This window comes from Rhopalosiphum maidis, chromosome 1 (assembly GCF_003676215.2).
Source record: "Rhopalosiphum maidis isolate BTI-1 chromosome 1, ASM367621v3, whole genome shotgun sequence".
NCBI lineage: Eukaryota > Metazoa > Arthropoda > Insecta > Hemiptera > Aphididae > Rhopalosiphum > Rhopalosiphum maidis.
In genome coordinates this window covers 37,044,430-37,072,244 of record NC_040877.1, presented here as the reverse complement: position 1 = coordinate 37,072,244, position 27,815 = coordinate 37,044,430, and the positions used below count along the sequence as shown (strand labels likewise).

Genomic DNA, 27,815 nt, shown 5'->3' with positions numbered 1-27,815 from the left:
AAACAGGCAAGCGGTCATTTATTCAAAATATGATTTATGTATATACGTACATGCATATTTAATTATATAAAGTGTCCACTTTGGTGAATTAAACGCTTAAATGTCGCTTCGTCAGAGCATTTGACTCAACAATAATTTATAATGTTGACCTTTATTGAATTTACACGAATACACGATTACCATCCAAACATAATTCTATTAATTTTCGAAACCAAAATATTGTTAATCGATGTCATTGATACTGTTTTTTTTTTTTTTTATACTGGTCAATTTATATACATCGACCAAACAGTATAATATAATGTCAAATCACAACATTCATTATAGTCATTAATAATCAAATGGGCAGAATACTTGTATTACCTAAATATTTATGTAAAACATATAGTGATTCCTGTAGTGAAATGTCGGTATGAATTTAAATGTACGTTGTTATAATGAAGAGAAGAACTAAAATGAATATTAATATGTAAACTTCGTGTGTGTCAAATTGAAATTAGTGCCGTTTTAGGCGACGCTATTTCAAGGTGGAATGATAAATATTACTCGTTCGTACAGAGTATAAATACTCCGAATGAATGGTCTTGGAAAAACTTCAATATCATTGGCGGGTAAAGAAAAGGCAATTGTGGTTCTACATAATAATTCATTGTTTTCGTACGGACTCGTGTACATCATCAATATCACTCGTATTAACGAGGCCGACATTTAATTTGACAGTTTGGAAATATTAGGTGTTATATGTGCCGAGTGAACTTGACGTGAAGAAAAAAAAAATCAATGACAACATAAGATGGTGTCAACGTTTATGAAAGGGCACGACTGTAGTTTGAAAAATGTGCTTTAATATCTTGCAAATGGTGCCGATAAGTTCTAGCTACTCGTTTCGCGTTATCGTTTTTTTTTTTTTTTTTTGTTATCTACATGATCGGACATTATAATTTCTTTTAAATGAAACCCTTAAGGTGCTTTTAAAATAATACAATTTCATAAAATACACTTAAACACGAATTATCTTCTTTAATAATTAAAAACGTATACAACATTCGTATATTCATATACAGATTTGAGTTTTATTTGATAACGATAAACTTATAGTTTGTACAACTAAAAAATTAAATTGTCCATATCATGTTACTGCTGTATGATATTGTATATTCCATCTAACTATCTCGATGAGGATTATTATAAATGTATTATTTTAATTAATCGAGAAATTAATTAAAAGTTTCAAGAAAATAACAATAAAACAACACAAAATATAAATTTAATAAATATAAAATTTCACAAAATGTATAAAATAATAATCAGAACAAAACAACAAAACATGAAACAGACATTTTAAAAACAGTAATTAATAAAATAATATGAAATTTTATGTCGTACATAAATACACACGCGGTGTTCCATATACGAGTAGGTAATTTAGAAGTCTCGCGGGATGTATGTATTACAATAACGCCACTCGGAAAAAATAAACGCGGAAGGCATTTGTATAAATAAAATAATTTGTCAATCACTGTGACATATGTGATATCGCATTAAAGAAATATGGTAACTATAATAATAAGGGACACCTTATGTATTTATTATCGCTGATGATATTTTTGTGCGACACCTTTGCAAATCGCAGAATATTATGCACGAAAGTTGTCGTTGTTGTTGTTGTTGTTCGGTGGAATCCACGTGTACACGTTTGAAACTGTCGACTGAAATTCGATTTCAGACCATTTAGAATGAACATTTCCGGGTAAGCGATTGTCTCCGGGAAACGATCGTATTATATGGTACGGAACGAGAAAAATCGACAATAATACATCTGACGTACTAAACGTACACAGTTGTAGTGCAGCACACGGTTGTCGTATAATCACCGGATGAGGAACACCGTGCGCAATAAACCATGTTAAATGAATTGTTCGGAAAACGTAGGCGGAAAGCTTAAGACGAGATTTTTCGGTTTGTCTGCGACAACTTATTTATGTCCGTACACACGTCAGAAACACAAACGTGTTTGTTGAAATACAAACGCGAATATGATGCAGTGTTATTCTCGTATATCATGTTAGGTATAACTGTATAAGTAATAAGTATAATAATTTACAATATTACAAAGAGCTGTTGACATATTTACGACAGAATATAAAAAACAATTATGGGCGCATCGTTAATCCAAATAAAGGCGTGTGCGACACTAGCACATTTTCATAAACACATTTGTTGTTCAAAAGAGTTGATAAGATAAATTCCGAAATACAATTTCCTGTTAACGGGCGTATTAGGTTTCTATCAGTCATATTATTGATAATATTGTTATGATAAAATTGTATTATTATTTTTTTTTTTTTTTTTTTTTTTAGTAGGATGGTCTTTCGTTATTTGGCATCGGTTTAGCCGCAGTCGAAATCCCCGGAATCGGTGTAGTATCAACAACGAGTGTTGTGTGTGCTTTATATACCTCGTGAAATGTTATTTGTTTGGTTTTTTTTTTATTTATTATTTACTCATCTCAAAAAAAAAAAATGATACCGAACTCAATCTTCGGCCAGAAATGTTAAATTACCCGAACGGATAGCGAGACAACGTGAGGAGCAACGTCGATTATATAATTATAGTAGGTACCTACACATAATAATAATAATACGATAGTACCGCGTGGTATACGATCAGGTTGTCGTCTCGTTACTACCATTGTACGTCAGGATTAATGAATAATTTATCGGTAATTTCGCTGTGTCAAAAGTTAAATACCCTTTCGACCTTTGAAATATTATATTGTGATCCGGGACCCCGTGCTGCACCACCCGCACACGGATTGCCGGACGGCCCACCGTGCACGTATATAATACCCATAATAGTAGCCGGTAACCTCCCGGTGTATATTATATATACCTGTGGGATTTATAAGTCCAGATTGTGTGTTTTAATAGGATTTAGATTTATGACAATAATACGCCACCGCGCCGGCTCGCGATATCTATCTCCTGGAGCTGCTCTGTTATACACATTTAATGTCATAATGTGTGGCGTGTTCGTATACAAATACGGTCTATCGTCGGGAAACAAACGACCACAAATCCGAATTCGTTTCTCGATAAGCACCGCGTCCGCAGGAACGACTGACCGTGATAATTTTTATTTCCGTGCCCGGAGCCTCCGATTTAAAAATAATCAAACCACAATACATAATCTAATAATGGTCAAACGTGCGCGTAAATATTGGTATTATTATTATTATTATTTATTGGTTTTGTATTTTGTGTACGCGCGACCGACAACGATGACGATGATAATATTGTTGTACTTAACGTAGAAATATAGAATATTACGCTTATTCGCGAAAAGGGCAAATCAATATTCCATGTCATTTATAAAGTCTATAGACTTTACTACTTTAGTATGATAAAGAACAATCTTTATTACGAGGTGCAACAATAAATACTTACATTTTAAAGGCATAACATATCGATTGCGTCGGAAATCATGGGTAAAGAAAAAAAAAGGTGTTCATCTAGCCATTCTTGCCGATCGATTTGTATCACTACAAATCTACTTTTACGTGTTTAAAAAGAAAATACGATTAAAAATCACAAGTACAAAAAACAGAAAATCCACGGTTGATTAAAATATATCCAAATATTTAAACGGAAATCTAGATAATGTGTTTGAATTTTTTAAAAGATTAAGTTAATATTATTAACTCATGTTTTAGTGTTTTGATTTGATTGTTATCTGTATTCTTTTGTGTTATTGGAATTATTACGAACACCGAACATTAACACACTCGTGCTCGTATATTATATTACGATATTTATTACAACTCACGACTTAATACATACCCTCGTCCTGCGATATGTTTTGAATTGTTGATGCATAATAAAACAGAAGTACTAAACGGATTGCTGAATAGTCAAATATTATATTACGTTAACCAACCGCTTATATTAGAACTCAGAAGTTTGTTTATGGTCGGACGGTTATCGACAATAACGACGACCGACGGTATTTTGCGATGCGAAAAGTTTTCAATCATATTTAGCGGTATTAACTCGTGGACACGGTGGGCCGGAAACCACGTGTGCTGCATCGTCAGCCGGTTGACGGTGCTGTGGAGCAGCACGATCGGCGTGCTGTACTTACCGGGTGCGGCTGCTGCAGGGCGCGTGCATCGGCATCATAGCCGCGGTGGCGTCAATCTACATCGGCGAGGTAGCCGGGCACACTGTACGCGTGCTGCCCGAGTGGCCGTACTACTGCGTGCTCCGGGACGACGACAAGTAGGCGCACGAGTCGGTGGCGTGGCTGCACGGCAATCGGATCGTTCGCCGTCATCAACAGCATAGGGATCGGACCGCTGTCGCCCACGGGTAACCTGACCTGGCCAGCGTCATCACGTCCGTCACGCTCGCCGTCGTATCGTCCGTCGGCCTCGAGATGTACCCGGTCATCACCGACCAGTGGGGCATACACGTCATGACTACACCATACGCGGCACCGGGTGTCCGGTCTCGTTCCCGTCGATCTACCGATTCCTGTCCGAGACCAACGGCAACACCTTCGCGCAGATCCAGAGCGAGATATACATAGAAGTAGTACAATATGGACTACGGTTATTGACCGTAATATTTTCAAACGCTTAATAATGTCAATATTTAATATTATATTAGAGTTTAGCATTATCGGCAATAATTGTATTTCGTATTTCTGTAATATTACCTTATATCACTACACATATATAAAACATTATTATACTCAAAAAAAAAAAAAAAATGAGTGAAAATAAAAAAGTTCAAAAAGATTTCTTTCCTCTATATATTAACTCCCATTCCCACAAATACGCCACTGTTTTAAAACGATTTTAACTGGTTTTTGAATTTTCACAAAAAAGTATTAACATTTTCGAAAAAATGTGTAATAATTTCTAGTCATTAAATAAAATCCATTAATAGTGAAAAAATAGTGATGTATTTACTTTTTATCTATATAAATTTTTATGTTATTATTTACAATTATTTGAATGATTTGATACGTTTTTTTGTACTTCACATTTCAAAGCGGAATATTTTTCTGATAAATTCAAAATATTAAATGTAATATAAATTAAGTATAGGTACCTAGTATCCTAGTTGCTTAGTAAATTTATAAGAATTCAAACTTCTTAAGACCGCAGTAATAATTATTATTTTGTAAAGTACCCTTGTCGAGCCACTTTAATTTGTTAATATTTACATTAAATTACTTATAAGTTATAATGAACCAATTGCTCATTAAAAATTCGCTTTTTATGTTTTAAATTGATACATTTTTAGAATAATATTCTGTTTTAAAAATAATCAATTAAAAATGTTGTCTTTCAAAACAGAAAAACTAATTATAATTATAAATAATAAGGGGCACAATAACTTTTTTTTTCAAAAATTTTGGTTTGTAATGATTTTAGATTATGTAAAAATTATCCCTCAAAACATTTTCCCAGTAATGAGTGTTTTAAGTTACGCAAATCCGCTCTGTATAATAAATATATCATGATTATACGTCAGACTCATTAATGATTTCTACCTATAATATTACGCAATACGTTATTCTATTTACAAAGGCATGTCACGTCTATGTCTCCATAGTATTACATATATATACGGATTGAAATCAATCGCTGGTCTGTTATTTTTTCGTTTTCGTGACGTATGGGATTCGAGTAATATATATGTATATACATATATAAATATATTTTTATAGCGCCTCGCTGGTAATTTGTAGATTTATATTCATAGTTTGTGACATTCGTGATCGAATAAAAACACTATCGTACAACAACGAAAAATGAACAGTGTTTAACCCAAGTCGCAGATTTTTAATCTTCAGAACAATAATAATGACTCGAGGCTTTTATATTAAACATTCTGTATATCTTTCGCGATTTAATTAAATCTGGCAAACACCTCGATTAAATAATAAACGAATTGTTTAAAACAATCAGAAAAAATCCGGGGGCCATCGATTCTGGTTTAATAAAAACGAGTAAAATTAATTAAAATCTTTACTTCATTTAAAACGAACCACTGGAGCGTTGTAAATTAACTTATGAATATAGATCACCTATACAGCGCATATTATTATTATTTACTTTCTATTTTAAAACTATTTTTGATTAGATAAATTTATCGGATGACCCCTTACGTCTTTGTCTTCGACTATTGCTAATTACCTAATACAACAACAGCGGTATTAGACGAATTCACTTCGGACCGATTTATAGTCGCTCACATATTCATATCGACAGAGTTCTAAATCATTAGCGTGGCCGATGAGACTCGCATTAAAATGCTACACCTATAAAATATATATATACAATCATGTGTAAATAAATTATAACCAAATTCCTCGAAAACGAATCTAAAATCTTTCACTATTTTTTTGCTAATACAAGAAAAGTAAAAATCATGACAAATATTACCCAATTTTTTTGATTAGAAATTACAAGTTCTGAGTGTTCCTGTATAAGCAATTATTCAAAACGCAGTGGTGATGTCATATCGTTCCAGCCAAGAACAAAGCGTCGTGAAAATAATAAATGAAATAAATAATAACAATAAAAATAATAATAATAATGATAAAAATAAAGATAACAATAACAATAACGACAGTGACAGAAATAACAACTGGCAGAAGCAAGACCCAATTGATTAGATGTTTTTTTGTTCATAATGGAAATTATAGTGTTTTTTAGAGTCAATTGTTATGTGCGAATCATACGCCAACATAACGACCATGAAGAATAAAGATATTTTTATTCTTTATGATAACAACACACGACTAACCAAAGCCGTATAATCAATAAGCTGCGAAGCACTAAATCACGCTGAAATCTTTTCCAGATATTTTTTAATTGTATTTTTGTATATTTGGTGAAAATCATGTGATGATTAACCGGGAATATTTCAGATAGTACGAGAGTTATAATATTTTTCTTTCATTACAAATCGATTTAATCAAAATATTTAGTAAAATAATAGTTCAAACCTACAACAAATAAAAATATAATTTTTAATAATAGTTTATTAAACGTTGAGAATGTTTTTACTTTTTTTTAATGCATAATATATTAGATATTTGAAGAAATGGTCACTGTTTTATATATATTCTATGTACTGCCGTGAATACATGAACATTATAATGAAAAAAAAAAATAGAAGTCCCAAACAACTTTTATGAAGCTTTGATACTAGACTCTAACAACACCAAAAAAATCATATAATTTCTAAAACTTTTAAAAATGTACTTCTTTACATAATAACACTGTTGAGTAAAATTATTAAAATGTAATTTTAAAATGTGTCAGTAATTTTAACATTGTTGTGACTTAAAAAAAACAAATAATACATACTTTACCATACTACTTTCCGTCCACGGTGTAATTATAAATGGTCATATGAACTTCCAAAATCGATAGCTATTATAATAGCTAAAACGCTAGGAAAAATGTTTAAAATTTACCTAAGTTTGTATTTTTCTCACTATTAGAGCTTATTTGATTACAAAACATAATGATAATTAATTACATATAATATTGGGCATTTAAAATTGTTTCAATATGATTTGGTATGAAATAATATACTTTTATTTTTTCTTCTTACTTATTCTGTTTTTAATCAATAATACTTGACAGTATAAATAACTTAATACTTACTACCTAATGATCTCAATAAATAAATTTGAGTCATAAATAATATATTTTGTCTCTTAGTCATTAATGTACGAGCACAGTCACAAGATGTAATAGTTGGTTATACGATCATTTAATTGAAACTCTTTATATTCTGTTACATTATCGTCTTGTCGTATTGTTATTTAAATGCGCAGCTTACGATTCTTAAAATACTTTATCAAACTATTCCGTTCTAGTAAAACTCAGAGAAACGTTTAGAAGATTTTGAAAAAAATGTTGTTAATTTAATGAGCTACACCAAATGTGTTCATTGCAAAATATACTAAGTTTATAATAAAACGTGTGTACATACACTTCTTGAAATTTTACTTGATTTTTTTTTTTACCATAATCCCCGTAATAACTTTATAAATTAAGGAATATGTTCACAAGTATGTATTTATGAATCGTATATGGTAATTAATAATTATATTTACTATAACGATTTATTCGTTTATGGAAATACATAACCAAGGTTCCTGTTCAAATCCTTAAGATATGCATAATTTTCAAACGACTGAACATTGAACAGTGAGATAGGGTTTTTTTATCGTGTGAAAACAGTAATAACAGTGTACCATTCGTGTGATCTCTAGAATTGCCTCTGAGTTATTAAAGCCAATTTGTTAGTTTTGTTTGCTTTTTTTTGTAAAGCAACACTTAAAACAGCTCAAACATCTAATTAAATAAACCATATAGTGTATATAGTATTATTTGTAATAATTATATTTGATTCCAAAATCCGTAACATCAAATAAAATTGTTTGTATGTATAAGTACTAGGTCGAAACTCAAGAACAACTTTTTTCAATATAAACGTATAGTAATAATAATACAAAGGGAGCGGATTCCATTTTAAATGTAAAATAATTGGACTCTATAATAATCGATCAATAATTGACGGTAGTTATGTTATACGTACATTTCATTTTACGTCCTTGTGAATAAATGTATGCTAATTATAAAAAGGTAAATATTAAATGTTTTTTATCGCTTTACCGATAAAAGTATTTTCGTATAATATTATACATAATATTGATTATTATACATAATGTAAATGATTTTTTTTTCAAGTTTCAAAGACTATAATATCATATAATTGTATCGGATATTTATTTATAACTGTCATGTATAAATAGTTATATATTATAAAATCGTGCATACGAAAATTTGACATAACAAATGACAAACAGGGATTTAAGTTTTCATAATTCATTCGACCAACGACAAAATATAATTTTTAATTGTTGATTGTTAGACAGTATTTTGAATATGGCTTATAGTTTATACCCGTCATGCGTGATCCACTTATGATGTTTAAAATCTAAAAGTTTATAGAAATCGTGTAAATAAACGAAAAATAATATATTATTACTCGCTCATTATTTGTAATACTGAGTTACAAGCTTTTGAAGCTTTCAAACATTTTTTAAATTAATTATTATTATTTATTATTGAATATTCTAATGTAATCATCTATTATACTTTTTCATAAAGTATTAAGTTTCATGAGATCTTAATATAAGCTGTAGATTTTCTTTATAATATATATTATAAAGAATACACATATAATTTTAGTATAATGTACATAATATGCTAAAAAAAAGCTATTATAATATCAATTTTTATAATGCCGCCGTGGCCGTTATTATATCGAATTTATATTTATTAAATAATATACCTACATTTATATTATTATAGTACATTTTAACAACTAAATGTTCTATTGATGTTCAGATGAATTGTACACTATAATAATGATATTATTATCCAATGTAATGAATCAATAATACCACAGTTGATATATTTTGTATAACAGTAGGTAGTGAAATTGTATATACATAACGTCGTGTTACATTTCATTGGCATCGCGTATTGACCCGAATATTATATTATCGACTTCAATATACTGTAATAAGTAATAAATAATTTAATATTATATCAGTATATATATATAAATACTATTTTCACTGTTTACGCCAACAATAGATTTTTTTATTAACTAAAACAAAAACAAAATTCGAGGAATAAATTATATAAATCCAAAATATGGCGGTAATTTAATAATCTGTACTAACTTCTTCATTCATTTAATGCGAATGCTAACACCCGGGTTACCCGGACGTGCTGAAAAATGATACAACCCGGCCCGGACCCAGCCCGGAGCAGTGAGAATAGACCTTAAAAATGACAAGATAACAACAAATACAGCAATCATTATGCGATTCACAAATATGACGTATTCGACCAGTACAATGAATATTATACGTTTTCCATCGTAAATATTAATATTTTAAAAAATATATCAAAAACTGTAATTTATAACTTGTAATTATTAGGTAATCAAACTTGTAATAGCATGTAATATACTGAACATTTTAATTTTAATAAATCAAAATAAAAAAAAAAAAAATTATGATAGTCCGAAATCGACATGCACTAATTATTATAATGATGGGTAAATTATACATGAAAACACACTGAACATAGAAAATAAAAATACTTTAAGTTTCTTTAGGTACTTAATATTATTTAGTTCAAAATATACATACTATTATTATCTGTCTCGTAATTTTTTTATTCTATGGACGTAAAAAATAATTACGGAAGTTTTCACTGTGCGTACAGTGCTAATTAATTATATGAGTAAACAACAATGCCATATACTCACAATTGAAAAGCTCCGCATCAGAAACGAAAATTATTCAGATATTACGATGATATAATGTACGCCGTGATAACTCGTTGTATATAATGCGCTGTGTACATTTTGACGTCGAAAACGCGTAAAATTAAATAAACGTAATACTATTATACTATATGACTGCAGTGGATAAATAATCGTAGCTCAGGTATTTCATCATATGCCGTATCATCGTCGCAAATTGAAATCGTACAAATGGAAAGACCGAACAAAACATGTTCCGCGTATCGCACTGGAGAATAGGAAAATATGAACGACTAAATTGTACGTATGTATACATGAGATTAGCAGCTCACGTGTATTATGTGCGATAGACGGCCCGAACAATGATACTAATAAGTAATAAGATGATTCTCATGACTGATCTATTCACGACCCCATCATGGCGGACAAGCCTAAATGTAGTAATTATTATAGCATCTCGCCCTTGCTGTGTTGCAAACGCGTAACGTTGGAACAATACAAAAATCTATAATATACAAGGTGGTCCTTTTATTTCATTATTTATATTCAGTTATTTTATCGGTAAAAAATAAGTGCTTTTGAAAATTAGTTTTTTTTTTTTTATACATAATTTGAAGTCATTACAACACAATACTTTAAACAATATTATACCAGTAAGTTATAATATTATATATAAGTGTGATAAACATTTAAATTGTAAAATACTTTTAACTCTATAGTGTACAATTTGTATTAGTCATATTTTTATGTTAACATTTTGAAAATGAGTTTCTATTTTGGATAAGAAAATAAAAGCAAATTGCTTGTCGCTTAAAAATATAAAATGATTTAAAAGTTTAAAAACGTAATGATATCAATTTCTGTGAAAAACATTTTATAATCTATACAAACTCGTAGAAAAATACTTTAACTATAGTGATGATAGCAGGTAATAAAAGATCAACCCTGTGTATATTATTACATTTTCTTATAACTGCATTTGGTGTGTTTGTGTGCATGTGTGTTTATCGTCTGAATTCCGTAAATATATCGGGTAGCTGATTTCATTGGAATTCCGGTGTAATGTAGGAAAGTCGGGTTTAAGTATTATAATATGGCGTGAGTAGAAAGGGTTCGTAATTTTTAACGGTACAAAATTAAAAAAAAAAAAAAAATAAAGGATTTTTGTATGGTAAATTAGTAAATCGTGATTCTATAAGAGTGAAATAATATGTATGTATAATATACGAGTATAAATAGTGAACGTTAATCATTTTGAACATATTGCAATGTTCTTATTGCATATATTTTGTACGGCGCACTTTTTGGTCAAAACTTGTATCTTTACTTATTCTTTTGTATACTTCAGTTATGATAAAAATTAAACGTACTATATATATATATATATATATATATATATATATATTGAATTTATTTAAATTTGTGTTACTATAAAATATAAGCATGTGTTCTATTATGGTATTAAATAATGAAAAAATGTTCATCTTCTTGTATCACCTGTTTTATGTCGTCTAAAGCTTTATATACTCCAGAGATGCAATTATAGTTAGTAGGTAGAATTTTCTTACGTTTTTCATATTATTTTTTCTATAATGTTAATAACACTTGTATTCAATGTCACAATTTTACATGTTTATTGCATAATAATATTTTTTTATGATCTACTGTGGTCTACGAGAATCCTCTTTAGCTTTTTTTTATTAACCGTATTAACTATGAAGATCAATTAAATTCCTTGTGTATTGACCATGGCTTTTATATATTATATTACCTCTTTCGAAGTAAATTATATCTATTCGACTCGACTATAATAATATAGTAGCACACATAGGTTCAATGCACTTCTAATGAGTTGTGAGTTTGTGACATCTAATTTTGTTCTAGCTTTTCAAAACTTATAATTTTCAAAAACTAATAAAGACTTTCTCTTATAATTTTCATTAAGTTTTGACGTTTAAATTTTAAATTTTAACTTAAATATAATGTCTACTTTGAAAAACTTAAGCATAACATATATATATATATAAATAATAAGTTTCTATATCTTCATCGTTTCTTAAAATGTACCGTTTATATACCGCTTTGGTGACCACAATAACGTGTAATTCGAAGTATTTAATTGGTTCCCGTGACATAACAATATATTAGTAAAATTATAATTTATTATATGGTCAAATATTTTGACATTACTCTATAAGTTTATTGTGAACACACTCAAAATTATTAGATGGTGATATACATTATTTTTATGAAACAACTCCGTTTATCTTTATTCGGCTCTCTCCCCTCCCCACAAAAAAATGAAGATTACATTACTTTCAAAATATAGGTAATAAAATATTATAGAATTAAGGTATATGCTCGTAGTGTAAACTATAAAATAATATTATGTTATAACAGTTTATTGCAAATAATTTTATTTTTATTAATTTTTCACGGTTAGCTATAGGTATGCGTATTTTTTTTATCGTAAAAATTATATTTTTTATTAAAATTTAAAATGTTTAGCTGTTGGTTGCTGTAATTGTAAATTTTAAAGAAAATTGTACTGGCTGAAAATGTATTGGTACATTGTAACCGAAAAGAGTGACATCCTTTATTTTGTTGTTCACCAGTTTACGGCACAAGTTTAAAACATCATGACATTTGTAAGGTAGACTAGCAGGTTTATTCTACCTTAATAAAAAGTGATAAAATCGCTCAAATATTTTCACGCCACTATTGGCCGAAGTTAATCGGAAGCCTATAGAAAAATATTTAGATTCTTTCAACATATAATAAACGCATATGCTAACACATGCACACACACACACACACTAACACACATCCAGTAATACATAATATAAATTGATAAAAATACCATTATAGTTATATAACTTGACGTTTATGGTATGATTACTGATAGTGTCTGAGAATATTATAAATCTATATAGTCTTACTTCGGGCCCAATCGATCACTATACACATATATATATATACTGTACACACGCATATACATGTAGCGCCACCTTTTTAGGATTGTATTATTTTACCTACATTTTTTTGTTAATAATTGTTTTAAATCATTTTAACAACGAATTAATGTATTAAATATATATACATAGGTAATATATGATATATTATACACATATATTATAATTTTATATGTGTGAGCTTACGTTTAAAATGTTCATTATGTGTTGCCATGGACAAAATAATAATTATTACCTGTACTGTATAATACACATGATCAAATGTAAGGGGAAAAACGATTAACTACCGAACAGTATCCCGTGTGAATAATAATGTATTTTATCGTACTGGATATGACAATAAAAACAACTTTCAAACAAAAAAATTCTACGTAGTGTGACATTTTATAAAATTAGTTTTTATGCACATTTAGGTGCAAATTATTATTAATATCAATTCTTTGTAGTACGATACAACATCGAGCGTAACATTAATTTAAAATTACGAGTAATTTACAAAGTAAGTACAACTTTACTGACCGATAAGTTTGGTCAGTCGACAGTCACGTACTACCTACAATATGCGGGGTGACTCGTTCAACACGAAACACTCATTACTTAAAAAAAACACTAACATTTTTAAAAATATTTCTTTTACGTAAATTACACCGTAATAACCCAATTGATTTGAAATAAAAATTATTCGTTTTATTATATTGTATACCATTACCATTGCAGTTTTCATTCGTTTGAATGATAACATACATTTTTAAATTATATATTTCAAAACATTATAAGGATTATATTGTGATGTATTAAATTTCAAATTTTGTATAAACAACTTAATACTTTATAAATATTTATAAAGTTTAGACGAGCGGATTAATGGACCAATATTTTTTCTGATACCACTCCACTCTGCCCATCTAAAATGTAAATACTTATAAAAATCAAAATGCAAACAAAATATATAATAATTATATAAATCTGCCATATACTATATTGTGTGATCGGAACTAATACGGTGGTCGGTGACGAAAATATCGTTTGGATATTTTTTTATGCGGTCGAACCCCGTCCACTCCGACGAGTATCAATAATTACATTATAGTAGTATAGTCATCGGTGTCGTATAAATATTAAATCCACCACCCTCCGTTTTGATGGATCGGCGTTAACCCCGTCCAACGATTGCGTAAATATTAAAAAACGGCGAAATATTCGCGGTTCCAATAATTCGTTTTTATTATTTTCGTTATGATTTTTTTTTGTTGCGGACAAATCGTTTGCGGGTGGTAGCTGGAGATCGATTTCGTCTCCGCGGTGCAGCTACTATTAAGTCCCATTGTGCTGCCGTCGCGCCGTAGACGCGCGCGCGCCGCAGTAAAATACTTGTCGTATTCTGCCGTCACGGAATCTTTGGGCAAACACGCCCCGGCCCCGCAGAAGTCTACCGCCGACGCCGCCACATTCGGCCAGCCGTTTTCCCGAGTAAAAGAAAAATATCCGGGATTAATATTGCCAATATAAATATACTGCGCGGCTGATGGATGGCGGCGGAAGCGTCAGATGGCCCTGTGCAGATGAGTTGGAGGAAAGCAATCTTCTCGGCCTATACATTCCCTTTTGTCAAATCCCCTTCCGTCCGGCCGTAGACGGTTCCGATTAAAACCGAATTATTTCCGTCTCCGCACGACCGTAAAACGGATTAAAACGATGCGGCGCATATCCGTGCATATCATATTATATTAGTATCGTCAAAATATTCTGCGATGCAATAACGTGCAAAACGTTAAAGAGGCATCTTGTGAAAAAGCCGAGCACAGATTTTTTTCAAACGAAATTTGGTAATAATAAAATTTAAATTTCTGTAAAAATTCATGTAATTTAATGAATATGCAGTAAATTCAACAAATAAATTATGTATAAACCATAAATATAAATAGGTACTATGAGTCCAAGAACTTTAATTTATAAAAAAAAATTATATACAACTAAATATCCATAAAGATCATAAAATTAAAGAATCTGAATCTAAGAAAATTTCGATAATTTAATTTAACATCGTTGTTTACTGTATTGCGAATTGTCAAATATAAAAATATATTAATTTTTTCGACAAACACAATTGGCGAATTCCAATTTATTATCGTTTATCAACATCAATCAACGCAATAGTTGATTATATTTTTCAATTGCATCAATTATTTTTTTACCTTTAATCGGCAAAGTTTTTGTATGCTGTTTGTGGAAGTAATTTTGACAATTTGTACTTTTTTTTTTCTAAAAATGTTGATAATATAAATTTTATAATACTTACCTATTTAAAAAAAAAACACAGTAATTAATATAAATTCGGGATCAGAATCTTTTAATTTCAATTATTATTTAAGACTATCTGATCAAATACAATGATCTCCATAGTACAACTATACATTAACTTGTAATACTTAGTGATTTTTATTTTTTGCCCGTTTGAGAGTGGCGCGAGATATTTTAATATTTGTTTGGATTGCACAAATTATATAATGTGATGAGAAAACTTATGAAAAATACTGTTGTAACATATTATACGTAATATAACTATCATAGTATGAAAACTACCTCAGATCATTCACAAGAAACACACACTCGACGTTGACGATCATAAAATCGCTGACATTGATGCGAATTATTTTAGCGTTGTGTAGGTGTAAGAATAACGTTCATCGAGTTTCATAACTATTATTTTCATCACAATTATTATATTTTGGTCTTCCTTAGACATAAATTTCTCTCAGTCGTTAGCACACTCAGCCAATACATCATATCTCCCAGTTCTCTGTCAGCAAATAATTCTATCGGTTCTTAACTTTTTATATTTTTAACAAAATTGTATTTTCAAAATGTTGGTGCTTATCACACAAAATATAAAATATTTATGCATGATTTAATGACGTGCTCTCGTCTATCTTACTATTTTCATTCATAATCGTATTTTGTATATTGTCATTTAATATATTAAATTTCTATATTTATTTAAATAAATTTAATTATGAAATTTAAATTTAAAATGTACATTCATATTATTCACAAAAAAAAAGATTTGTAGAAATAATATATTATAATTTAGTTGAAAAATATGCAAAGTGCATAGTTACTATATTATTATTTTATAATTGTTTTAATAATATTTACTATTTCATTATTTATTATCCCTTTGTATTATAGTAACATCCCACGACTTAAAAATAAATCGTTAAGCTTTAATATAGACGAAATTGTGTTAGAAGATTACGTCGAAAAATTTCAAGTTAAAAATAGTTATGAAGTTTCAAATGTTCAATATATATGTAAAACTAAAACAATACCAATTAACATTATTTTAAATATATGAAATAAATTATATAAACTGTACTTTTACCTTGCATTACGAAAAATAATGTTTTTGAAATTAATTATTATAATTACACTTTTAAAATTTCATTATACCAATTTACAGTTAATTAAATAAACTTCGTATGCAAATTTATGAAGGTTAGAATTTTAGTATTGCACTTAATGTTTTTATAAAACTACACTTAAAAAATATATAAAAATATTATTTACAAACACTCATAAAAAAACATTGTAAATTATATAATGTTATGCCTTGTTATTAATGTTAAAATATGTTCTTTCATTAATTTATTATATTTTGCCTGAAATAATTATTATGTTAACTACAAATTTACATCCTATCACTTAAAACTAGTAGATATTTGTAATAATAATAATAATAAACCATTTACAATGAAGACTGTTTTTCTTCGTGTAGAAAATTCATTTGACTAAAAACCAAATGTATATTTTTAAATTTTTTTTAATTTGAATATCTATAATATATCTGATATATACTTATAAAATATTGTATTCAGTTAATTGGTTCATATGGAGTATAATTATATATTTAAAATCAAACATATAGCTAATATTAAACACGATTTCAGGTGAAATGATTGTTTGGTTTTCCGTCATCATTGCGGTGATTGGTTGGTGCGTGGATTGTTACATCGAAGACTTGTGTCCTAATTGTAATCTCTATCAAGATTCAGCTGAGGTAAGTACTTACACAAAATGCCGCATATAGACAATACGTGCGGATATACATAATATATATATATATGTGTGTGTGTGTGTACGTGGAATAGGGTTTTACGATACGACAAATTAAACTATTTAGTTGGATATTTTTTCTTTTTCCTTTTTTTGTTGCGGTCGGTATACACGTCTTGATTTTGGCCGAGATTCAGACATGTTTGTGGTCCAACTGTAAAGGGGCGTGAGCAAACGTTAGTAGTGCAAGGTGGCTGGAATGTGGAACTCAACAGGAGTCTGTGAAATGATGTGCGAAAACTATGATAACTGGCCAATACATTTAACACTTGCGTTGCGCAAAAAAATCAAGAAAACATGTATTATAAATTTATAACAAAACAAAGCATCATTACAAAATAATATCGAAACGTAAAACATGAAGATGCTCACACGTATCTCAACAAATCTATGTAATTTCTATATAGTACACAATCCGTCGTGCAGAGCTGTGAATTTAATAAACTAAGACATTTTTAAACAATAGCATACACTTATATTTTATGCACTAAAAATGTACTGAATATACGATTTAAAAATCCACAAATACACAAAAACATATACAATATTTTTTTTTTTATGTAAAAATAATTATGAATGAACATTATTTTAATATAAATCTTTATTATATGTGTTGATAATAAAAATATGTGAACTAAATAAAATACAAATAGAAAAACAGAGTCTTATAACCACAGTATTATATTTGATTTTATGAAATAATTGAAATAAAAATACAAAAAATATTGAAAAATTAATAAAAATAAAAATTCAATTAATCATTTATCAAATCTTAATATATATATTTTTGAATCTGGCTACAGAATTTCGTAACTACAAAACGATAAACACGGTTCAATACAATATAATATTATAAATAAAATACGATTTTGAATTTGTGTCAGTCCATTTCTAGCGATCAAACGCCAATGTTCGCGTTTTCACTTAACGTAACCTAAAATTTTTGAATTTCAAATATTTAGTTTACGTTAACTTTTTAAAAGACACCTTGCACAATAGGTTCAATAACGTGGTTCTCTAAATAAATTCGAAAAAATATAATAATAATAGATAATAAACCTACGACGCCAGAGCACAAGACCTAACCAAGACCAGCCATCGACCACCAAGCTACAGCAAGCCACGAAACTGTTGGACCAGATCCAGTAGCTGATCTGGACTTCAAATACGGAGGCGTCACAGCAAGTGATGACGACAGATGACAGTAACCCAGCTACGCCGGTGTAACACGGAGACTTATTATAACCCTTCCAGTAGAATTTTACTAAATCTACTAGGTCATTTAAACCCCCAGTAAAATTGTTTGTAAGGAGGGTGAAAATAAACTAGGATACGGAAGTGTTTGGTACTTACATTTCCGTGGCTTCGGTGGAGAACGACCCCAAAGCTTCACGCTGCTGTGAGCATGGTTCATAGCTCGCGGGTGTGGTTGTTGTGGGTGCAGGGGAGGTGTGTTTTGTTAGCCAGAACTGCTGTGATGTCTTCACCTCTTCTTGGTGATTGCTCATCCTTTTCGTGTTCCACTGTTGGCGGTAGTTGAGTTGATCCAACGTTGGTGGTGGTGTGGCGTGCAAGGTGAAAGGCGGTCGAGCGATCCTTGGTTGACCGTTGGAGTTTTTTGTTTCCCTCGTGCCTTTTGGCTGTGGCATTCTGGTCTACTCTATTGTGACGCTATGGTAGCAATCAGCGGACGAAGAGGTAGTCGGGTTGTTGTGGGACGTGGTACTATGGTGGCCATCAGTGGACGGGGTGGTGGTTGGGTTGTCAGCGGTGCTTGGGATGCGCTGGTCGACTGATCCCCGTGTCTTGGGCTGCGGGAATTGCTGGCCGTTACAAATTTTCTACTTCCCGCTCCTACCACTGGGTCGTAGCTTGTTCCTTTTTGAAAACTGCCATGTAGGCGGCCCACAATACCGGGTCCGGGAGTAACAAATGATTTTTACCTCCGGTTATTTGTTACCTCCCCCACACCGCAAAAATATGTTATGAAGAGCAGTAAAAATATCTTAGCATATAATTTATTGTATTTAATAATGTATTTGATCATTACAATAAAAAGAGTATTAACAAAGTAAAATGTATTTATTATAATAAATGCATAATGTTTGAAGTTGTAATTTTGACAAAATTGTAGATTGATTTAAATAAATAAATTATAAATAAAGTGCTGATTATTATGCAATTACATATTTATTTAATTTTCATATTTTTAGTTTTTTGTCAACAATTATTACAAAACATAATTAAATGTTACAAAATATTTTGAACTGAAGAAATTACTTTTTGGATATTTTTGTATATTTATAAAAAGTTAAAAATAAATTGCATTTAATAAAGCTAAATTAAAAAAAAAAGTGGGCAAGTGGGTATTGCTCTGCTATATAGTAGGGATGGAGTGTAGGTCACTATAATGGACGTGTTAAATTTGAATGCAATGACAGGTATTGTTGTATACGAAAAACGATTCTGAACGCAGATGATTTATCAGTATAGGATAATTAGTAGGATATATTATATTATTACCTATACTTAAATTGTAATATAAGTATTATTATTTTACGCGATTTCGTAGAAATTTAAATTTTATACGCTCACAAAATGTTTTTATATCAACGCAGAAGTTTCTTTTTACAGTTACTTGAAGGAAAAGTTATGGATAACCTTGTATTGGGTTCTTTAACCTTAGGTAAAAATCATAAAATTTTTACGAATTTTCAACTAAAAATTTCCTTAGAAATTTTCGCAATTTTGATATATTTTGTAAACATTAGATCTTAAATGCTTATAAACAAAAACTGTGATTAACGATTTTTGAATTTATTTTTTTACAACGATAAGTACAACCTATATCACACCTTGTATTATATTTTAAAGATTTTTTGGGTTGCCAAATTAGAAAAATCGAAAATTTTAAACGTCAATAAATAACTTAAAATAGTGAAAATATTTTGAAAATTTAATCGTAAATTTATAACGCTAATATTAAAATTTTGTGAAAATTTTAATTATTTACAATGATTGGTTTTTGAGTTACAGCAAAATAAAAAAGTCAATCTTGTCAAAAACTGATTATGCGTAAAAATTTCCGTTTTTCCGTTACTATTTTAGGGCTTTTCCTGACGCTTTTGAAAACTACTGGAAATGTTTTACTTTTGAACCCCTACAGTACCAACTAGATTCAATTTCCTTTTCACAGAGGGGCTGAAGTCAAAAATCAAAGCACTATAGTTCACATACTCAAAAATAAAAAAACGTACATCATTATAAAATCAACGCAATTCATCACTCCGTTCAGAATCTAAAAAGAACAATAATTGTAATCATACATAATACTTTTATTTTATATATTATGTTTCATGACCAAAATATGTTAAAAAACTAATGTAATATATCCATTAAAAATAGTGTATCATTTTACATCATTTATAACATTATATTATGCATTTATATTTAATAATTTACAATTATAATATTTGTCTGTATTATATATACACTTTTTTTACCACTTACTTGACAGTGTGTCAAACATAATACACATTTATTGTATATGGGATTATCGAATGGGTCGATCCCTATTATTTTATTTTTATTTGCTTTATGTAATTTAACGACTGTGATGTCCATTACATATACTTACATAGCGTATCATAATTACCTACATGTAATGTATTATTATTATTTAATATTTATTGAATCGGTGGCAAGGATATTAACTGACTAAACCATATTATTTACGTGATTAAAGATTATATTAAATTAGTTGAAGGATATCGTATAGTTGTTATTATTTGCAAAGTTATATAGTCAAAATTAATAATGAACGTTATTTTTATTTTTTTTTTTTTTTTACTAAATTGTATAAAGATTGTCCGTGATATATTCTAGGTAAATTTCAAATGCATTAATACCTTCAATATTGATGAAATAAATCGAATTTATGGAATACGATAAACTTTCAACGAATGTGTGTTCATACATAGAGCAAACGATTGAATAATATAATACAATATGTGAGAGAACTCGAATATATTATATATGAGTGACTATTTTGAGATATCAATTTATTACGTTTATAAAAATAGATATTATTTATATATATAATACATATACTATATAATATATTTTTAGCAGATATGCTACTTGTAATCCAAATATATTATGCTAACTAATCAGTACTCTAGCATGTAAACTTACAGAATAATCTAATTTTAAACTTTCTCGCTTTGTTCGAGTTGGGCATATTGAGTTATTCAAAACATGGAATACAACTGCAAATAGTACATAGTTTAGAAGTTCTTTACCTGCTTAATTTTAACATCGTTTGGACATTATATTTATAATACTTCTATCATCAATGATGTAAAATTACACAAAGCGCATTCAATTGAAACTTTAGTATTAGATTCATTTCAGTAGCACGTTTTACGTTTCAATGTTTGATATTTGTATTTCGTTTCAAACAAAAAGATAAACACCCAATATAAAAAACTTTCAACTTAATCTATTTTATCAGAATATTAATGAAGTATGATACTATTTAAAATTTAACACTAAAAATAAATTATTTTTTACCATATACTGTTCAACTTTTTATTCATGTTTATGTTAATACATTTTTATTTTGGCTATATTAAAATATAGATTGAAATATAGAGTATAGAATACAATTTGAATAATAAAATAAAAAACAAGAAAATTTTACTAAAACATTATGTAATTTAAATAATGTATTTACGTGAATCAGTTATACTCAATATTTCAATTTAAAATTGTTCTTTTTTTACTGATATTAAATTAAAATATAATTGTCCATCATAGTTAATTGGTAATAATTTATATATCTAAGCTTTCAATTGATTGCCAATAGAATACTAAATAAAACAAATCCAGCACTTGTCCTTCTTACGACGTAGGATTTAAATGAAATGAAATATTTAATATACATTGAACGGAGTATCTCCACTGAGAGGACTCTCCAATGTGTTATTTCATATGATTATTATTATATCAATTAACCTTATTGTTCAAATTTGGGGCATGTAGCTAGCCTATCAATATTGATGTTATACAAAACTTTCACGAAAATCAATCAAGTTATTTAGTATTTTCACTGTACGTTTGAAATTATAACTGCTAGTTTTGAAGTTTTCTTGTTACGTAGGTACTTATTTTTCTTATCTCCATCGCAATTTTGAAGATATGTGAACATTTCCTTATTAGCAATTGAGTTAGTTAATGTCTATAGTATAATCGTTATACTATTAGTTGAATGGAAAGAGAAAAAAAAATTGACTTCTCGACGGAACTTATCCAGATAATTCGGCCAAAACTTGTCCTTTGGGGATTGTGTTTGCACTTAAAAGACTACGATTTCTGGTTACGACACCGTTGGTACCGCCAACAAAAACAACAACAACGACATATATCGTTGGTAAACAAAAACGCCCTAAATCAAACAAACCAGGAGCATTGGAATTTTTGTCTTCCTAAAGACAAGACATAACTTGTATTCTCATGCCACAAATAATAATAAAAAAAAAAAACAACAACTTAAGTTAAAAGTGAGGAAAAATCCTTTATAACTGCCGACAAATAATTTTTCTAAAAAAATAGGTTAATACATTCAGGTTAAGTTAAGTTCACCATAATACAATTTGTCGTCTTATATTCAGAAATTAATTATTACAATAATAATTATTATCATTTTTGTTTATATTAAATTCGTATAGTTAATGCTTTACAAAATTAAATACTAGTATTGTATACTAAATAATGTGTAATTGTTTGTAGTAAGTTATCAATGAAAATAACAATATTAAATCATATAGGTCTTATAGATCTTCTAAATTTAAAAAAAAAAACTTTGTAAGCAAATAAAATAAATACTACCCTTCCCCAAAAAATAAATAAATAAAACAAAATAAAAACTAATTTATATAATACATCACTAAAATTAGTCCACAGCAAGTTCTAAATATCAAATAAAAAATTATAATTTCATACGCCCAAAAATGTATTAGGCTAATAAATAATAATCATAAATGTTAATTTCTCTACATAGTCCACTACATACATGTACTGTAATCTTATCCTCAGAATGAGTATTTTGATATGTGTTGTATTGTTCAAACAAAGATATTGGGTTAAAGTACGACTGTTTTTCATTCATAAGACATTTCATCTAAATAGTATCATAAATTTAATGGTTAAATAAGTTCTACTCAAATCATTTATATTATTTAAAACATGCACAAACTTACTTATAACATATTTTCTATTAAATTAAAAATATGATTTACCATAACTGAAAGTATAAATAGGTTAACTTATTCAAGTTATATTGTCTAAATAAAATCATTTTTCAAATAAATATAATATGATTATGTTAATAATGTAAAATAGATTGATAGAATGGTTTTTAGAATTCATTAGATATACGTATTTTTATGTTTACTGTGTAAATTCCAATAGTAATCTTCTGTGCTGCAAAATACTGCTAAAATTTAAATTATGGGATAACGTCTGAAATGTTGATGCAAGAAAATATTATTACAGAAGAGCTTACGCTGAACAGAAAAGAAAATAATATTACAATAATTATTATGAAGAGGCTATATCAGTCGTCCATTCAAGATAAACTAAATTGCTTATAACTCACGAATTATTATCTTCATGCATATTCAAAACGCATATTAATATTTTAATCTATGTAAAATTATTATTATCCGGTACACAAAATACAATAAACAAATTCACTGATTATAATGACCACGTTATTGAATGATATCTAAGAAGAAGAAAAAATCACGTGAATCCTTTCAATAACTTTTAATAAATATTATAAGCGTAAAGGCAATATCTCTGCACAATACATATGTTATTCTTTTGGAAAGACGAACGTCCCTTTATTTTTATAGCAATTCAAAACTACCGCTAATCGCATTCAAAAATTTCCATAAGACGTTTATCGTCGCGCCACCGCATAACGATGGACCGAAAAATGGTCTGAAATTTTTAATACGCTCTAAATAAACTGAACACAATGTATACAATCCGCGTCTTGGGATGATAACGTGTACTATGTAGCGACACGGAAAAGCGACGATTGAAACCTTCAAATTAGGGTTTCTGGAACGATGTCAAAAAATAACGAAAATACGAACAAGATTAATCTTTACAGCGCAAATGTAGTACTTCAATTATTTTAAACGCAAGTATAAACTTATCTGCGCTGGTATGACTTTTATTCCAAGAAACGCCATATTACCTTCCGTGATTTTTTTTTCGAACCTTTTATCTTAATATCATCTCCTTTTGAGTAGGTACTATTAAGTCCGGCAAAAGTCTATTACACTTTAAAATAGCACCATTACTTATCCTGATACCTGTGGATTCAAGCCCATAATATTGTAACATTGAAAAGAAGCGACGACCATCTGATTTGTGTTTATATTTACGAGTATTTATTCCATTTCCCTCCCCCCACCCAAAAAAACAGAGGATTGAAAACAATAGTAATTCTTTTTAATAATCAAAGTGATAGCATTCACCTTAAAATACAATTTCGATATAAATTCACACAGTGCAACATAATGTGTATTATATTTTATACAGATTTCTTTATTTTTGTTTTTTGGGACATTGTAATATTGCTATTCGATTTTGTCCGTTATGCCAAGGTAAGAGGCTGAACAGAAAAATCGTAAGAATGTAATTATAATAAATAAAAAAAAATATATTACTTTAAGCAACGGAAGTCATAAATTCGTAACGCCTATAATACCGTGATTTAAAATAAATCCAAGCCAACGCTTACAAAACAAATAATGTAATATCGACAAACATCACGTTATAGAATCAAAAAATATTACACCAAAAGCCGCTTGGTACGGACTAGAAATCTTACGATAAATAAATTTGCATAACGTAATACCTCTCAATTTTCTGTCCGAATACGAACCATTATTCTGATTGATATTTTATAGGTATTGACTCTGGACTCGGATAGTTATTCACCTATATTGAAATGAAGAACGTCGATTACTGAAATACGTCCAGAATATTGGCTAATATTTAGTTACGCCATCCATTACTGTTTTGATATAAACATCAATATAAAATACGCATATTAAATTGTGTTTGTAATTCGAGAGTCTACCTGTATAATCAGACTTTATTCGTTATCTTACCGATGAATGATATAATGTATTCGTATTATTCGTATACTGCGCAGTTTCACGTGACTCGTTTGAGTATTGTTTATATTTACGAATAAATATTAATTTTGATTTAGTTTCTCTGCGACAAACAAATGACACAATCAATTTTTTTTTTGCATACAAAAATTGTTTTCATTTACTTTGATTACAAGATATATATTATATAGTGAATATTTCACTGGTTGATTCAACAATATTTTACGTCAATCGTGGCTGTAATTTTGTTTTTATTTCAAAATATTTTTATAAATAATATATATATATATAGACTTCAAATGTAGATTAAAACGTTAAGATTAACGACAAAATAATATTGGTTAATTGCAATTTAAAAATAAAAAATGTGTGAAAATAAGTAACAATCCGCTGTATAATAGGTTTTTGCAATAATATAGTTTGCTTATCTTTTTATTGAGTCTATAAGCTATAATACCATATCGATGGCAGTTCGCCTTATCACAAACAGACTGAATTTCTTGCACTCGCAAAAATCGCGACCTATAAGACTGTAAACTCCGCATGGCCTAATTTACCAATTCAAAGTATGGTAACTTATTGTTACCATACTTTATTTAATAATATAATAATATGAGTCAAAATATTTCAAAACTTATGCCATATGTAAATTAAATGAAACCGTGATATTTGTGGAAACTTTTTTTATTATTATTATAGTTAGAAAAACTTTTATAATATTTTTGAATTTTAGATGTAAAATAAAATGTTAATAGATTTTTAACTAACAAATAATTTATACATTTTCGAGGTATTACAATATTGTCGAAAATCTAACTTTAAACGCTTATAAAAAAATTATGTACCAATGTATTTTTAATAGTTGAAAAAACTCACAAAGAACCTTGAATTAAATGTTTTAGCATTTTTATCGAAATTAAAAGAAGAAAAATGTTAAATTTAAAATTTCTATTAACAATTCAAAATAATTCAAATTTTCTATTCTTGTAGTTTCTTTGTTCTATTTTTAAAATATTATTATGCATAGAAAATTATTCTAAAAACGTCGGTAAAAATGCCAAGACTTGTATGCGTTTATTAATTTGTTTTTCTTTTAAATTACAAAAATAAAAAACTATACTTGATTTTTTTTAAATAAAGATCTTGCGTAAATATTCTCGTTTTTATTTTATTTTTTTTTCTTGCTGGTTATATTTAAAATTACTAAGAATTTTCTTAATTTTGACTCTGATTCTCCAAATTAACATCTAAATTCAATTATCAACTATAAATACATCTCTAAGTTAAGAATCGAAGCATTTTTACTACCCCAATGTGATAGTAGACCATCATTATAAAATCAATACTTTCATCTCGAAGATGCTAAATTATATAGAAAAAATATTCAATAACCAAGAATAAATACAAATACGACAGATAGATTTTTTCATTAATTGAATTAAACAATCAATTATAAAATAAGTATGTCATGAACGATTTTTATAAAAATATTGTTTAAGTAAAACTGTACAATTCATAAGTATAGTCCAGCATAACTTTGAAAGGACATTAATCACTTTACTTTATAAATATCCTTTCTAATTTTCTCATTAGTACGTTCGAAATCCATTCACGTGAACATGCAGTGTAATTACTAGAATTAAAATGATAATTTTGTGATTTTTTTAAAATATTTTTTATAAAAAAGTGTTTATTTTATTTTATATTTTGAAACAATTGTTTATATTTATATAAATATATCCACCACGTACTGTATGTAGACAATCAGATGGTAATGAAAATATTTCACCGAACTTTCCCAAAAAGCCAAGCATCTTAATTTCTACCGTAACCGCATTGTTCCTTCAGGATATTTATAATCATCTAGATTCTAGGGACACAAAAGGTCGTAGAGTTAATGCTTTATGTGAATTTAATTGTTTTCGAAAAGGCACTCTATCGCTTCCCTTCTCATTTTCCTCTATCGAAATAACAGAAGATATTTAAAAAAATATATTACCCACGATACTCGTATTCTATAGGTAAATGTTTTGCAGAAGTTCAAAAAATACTTTTTGCTACACAACATTTTAATTTAACGGCCATTAATAAAATTAATAATATTATGATAACGAAAACTGTTTAGGTATTATTATTTTTATTACCCTTAATAAAAAATTAAA

At 28.6% G+C, this 27,815-nt stretch overlaps 1 protein-coding gene across 4 annotated transcripts in view; it reads left to right on the top strand.

Annotated features, from left to right (window-relative positions):
* The window catches only part of LOC113547762 (WNT1-inducible-signaling pathway protein 2), a 268,501-nt gene that overhangs the window by 151,698 nt on the left and 88,988 nt on the right, over positions 1-27,815 (top strand). For 3 of the 4 annotated variants that reach the window (XM_026948243.1, XM_026948242.1, XM_026948244.1), the window contains one exon: positions 17,293-17,402. In XM_026948243.1, coding sequence (XP_026804044.1) covers positions 17,293-17,402 — 110 coding nt within the window. Of the gene's footprint in view, positions 1-2,487; positions 2,615-17,292; positions 17,403-27,815 lie in introns of those variants that run through there. The other variant, XM_026948245.1, reaches the window with a different exon arrangement.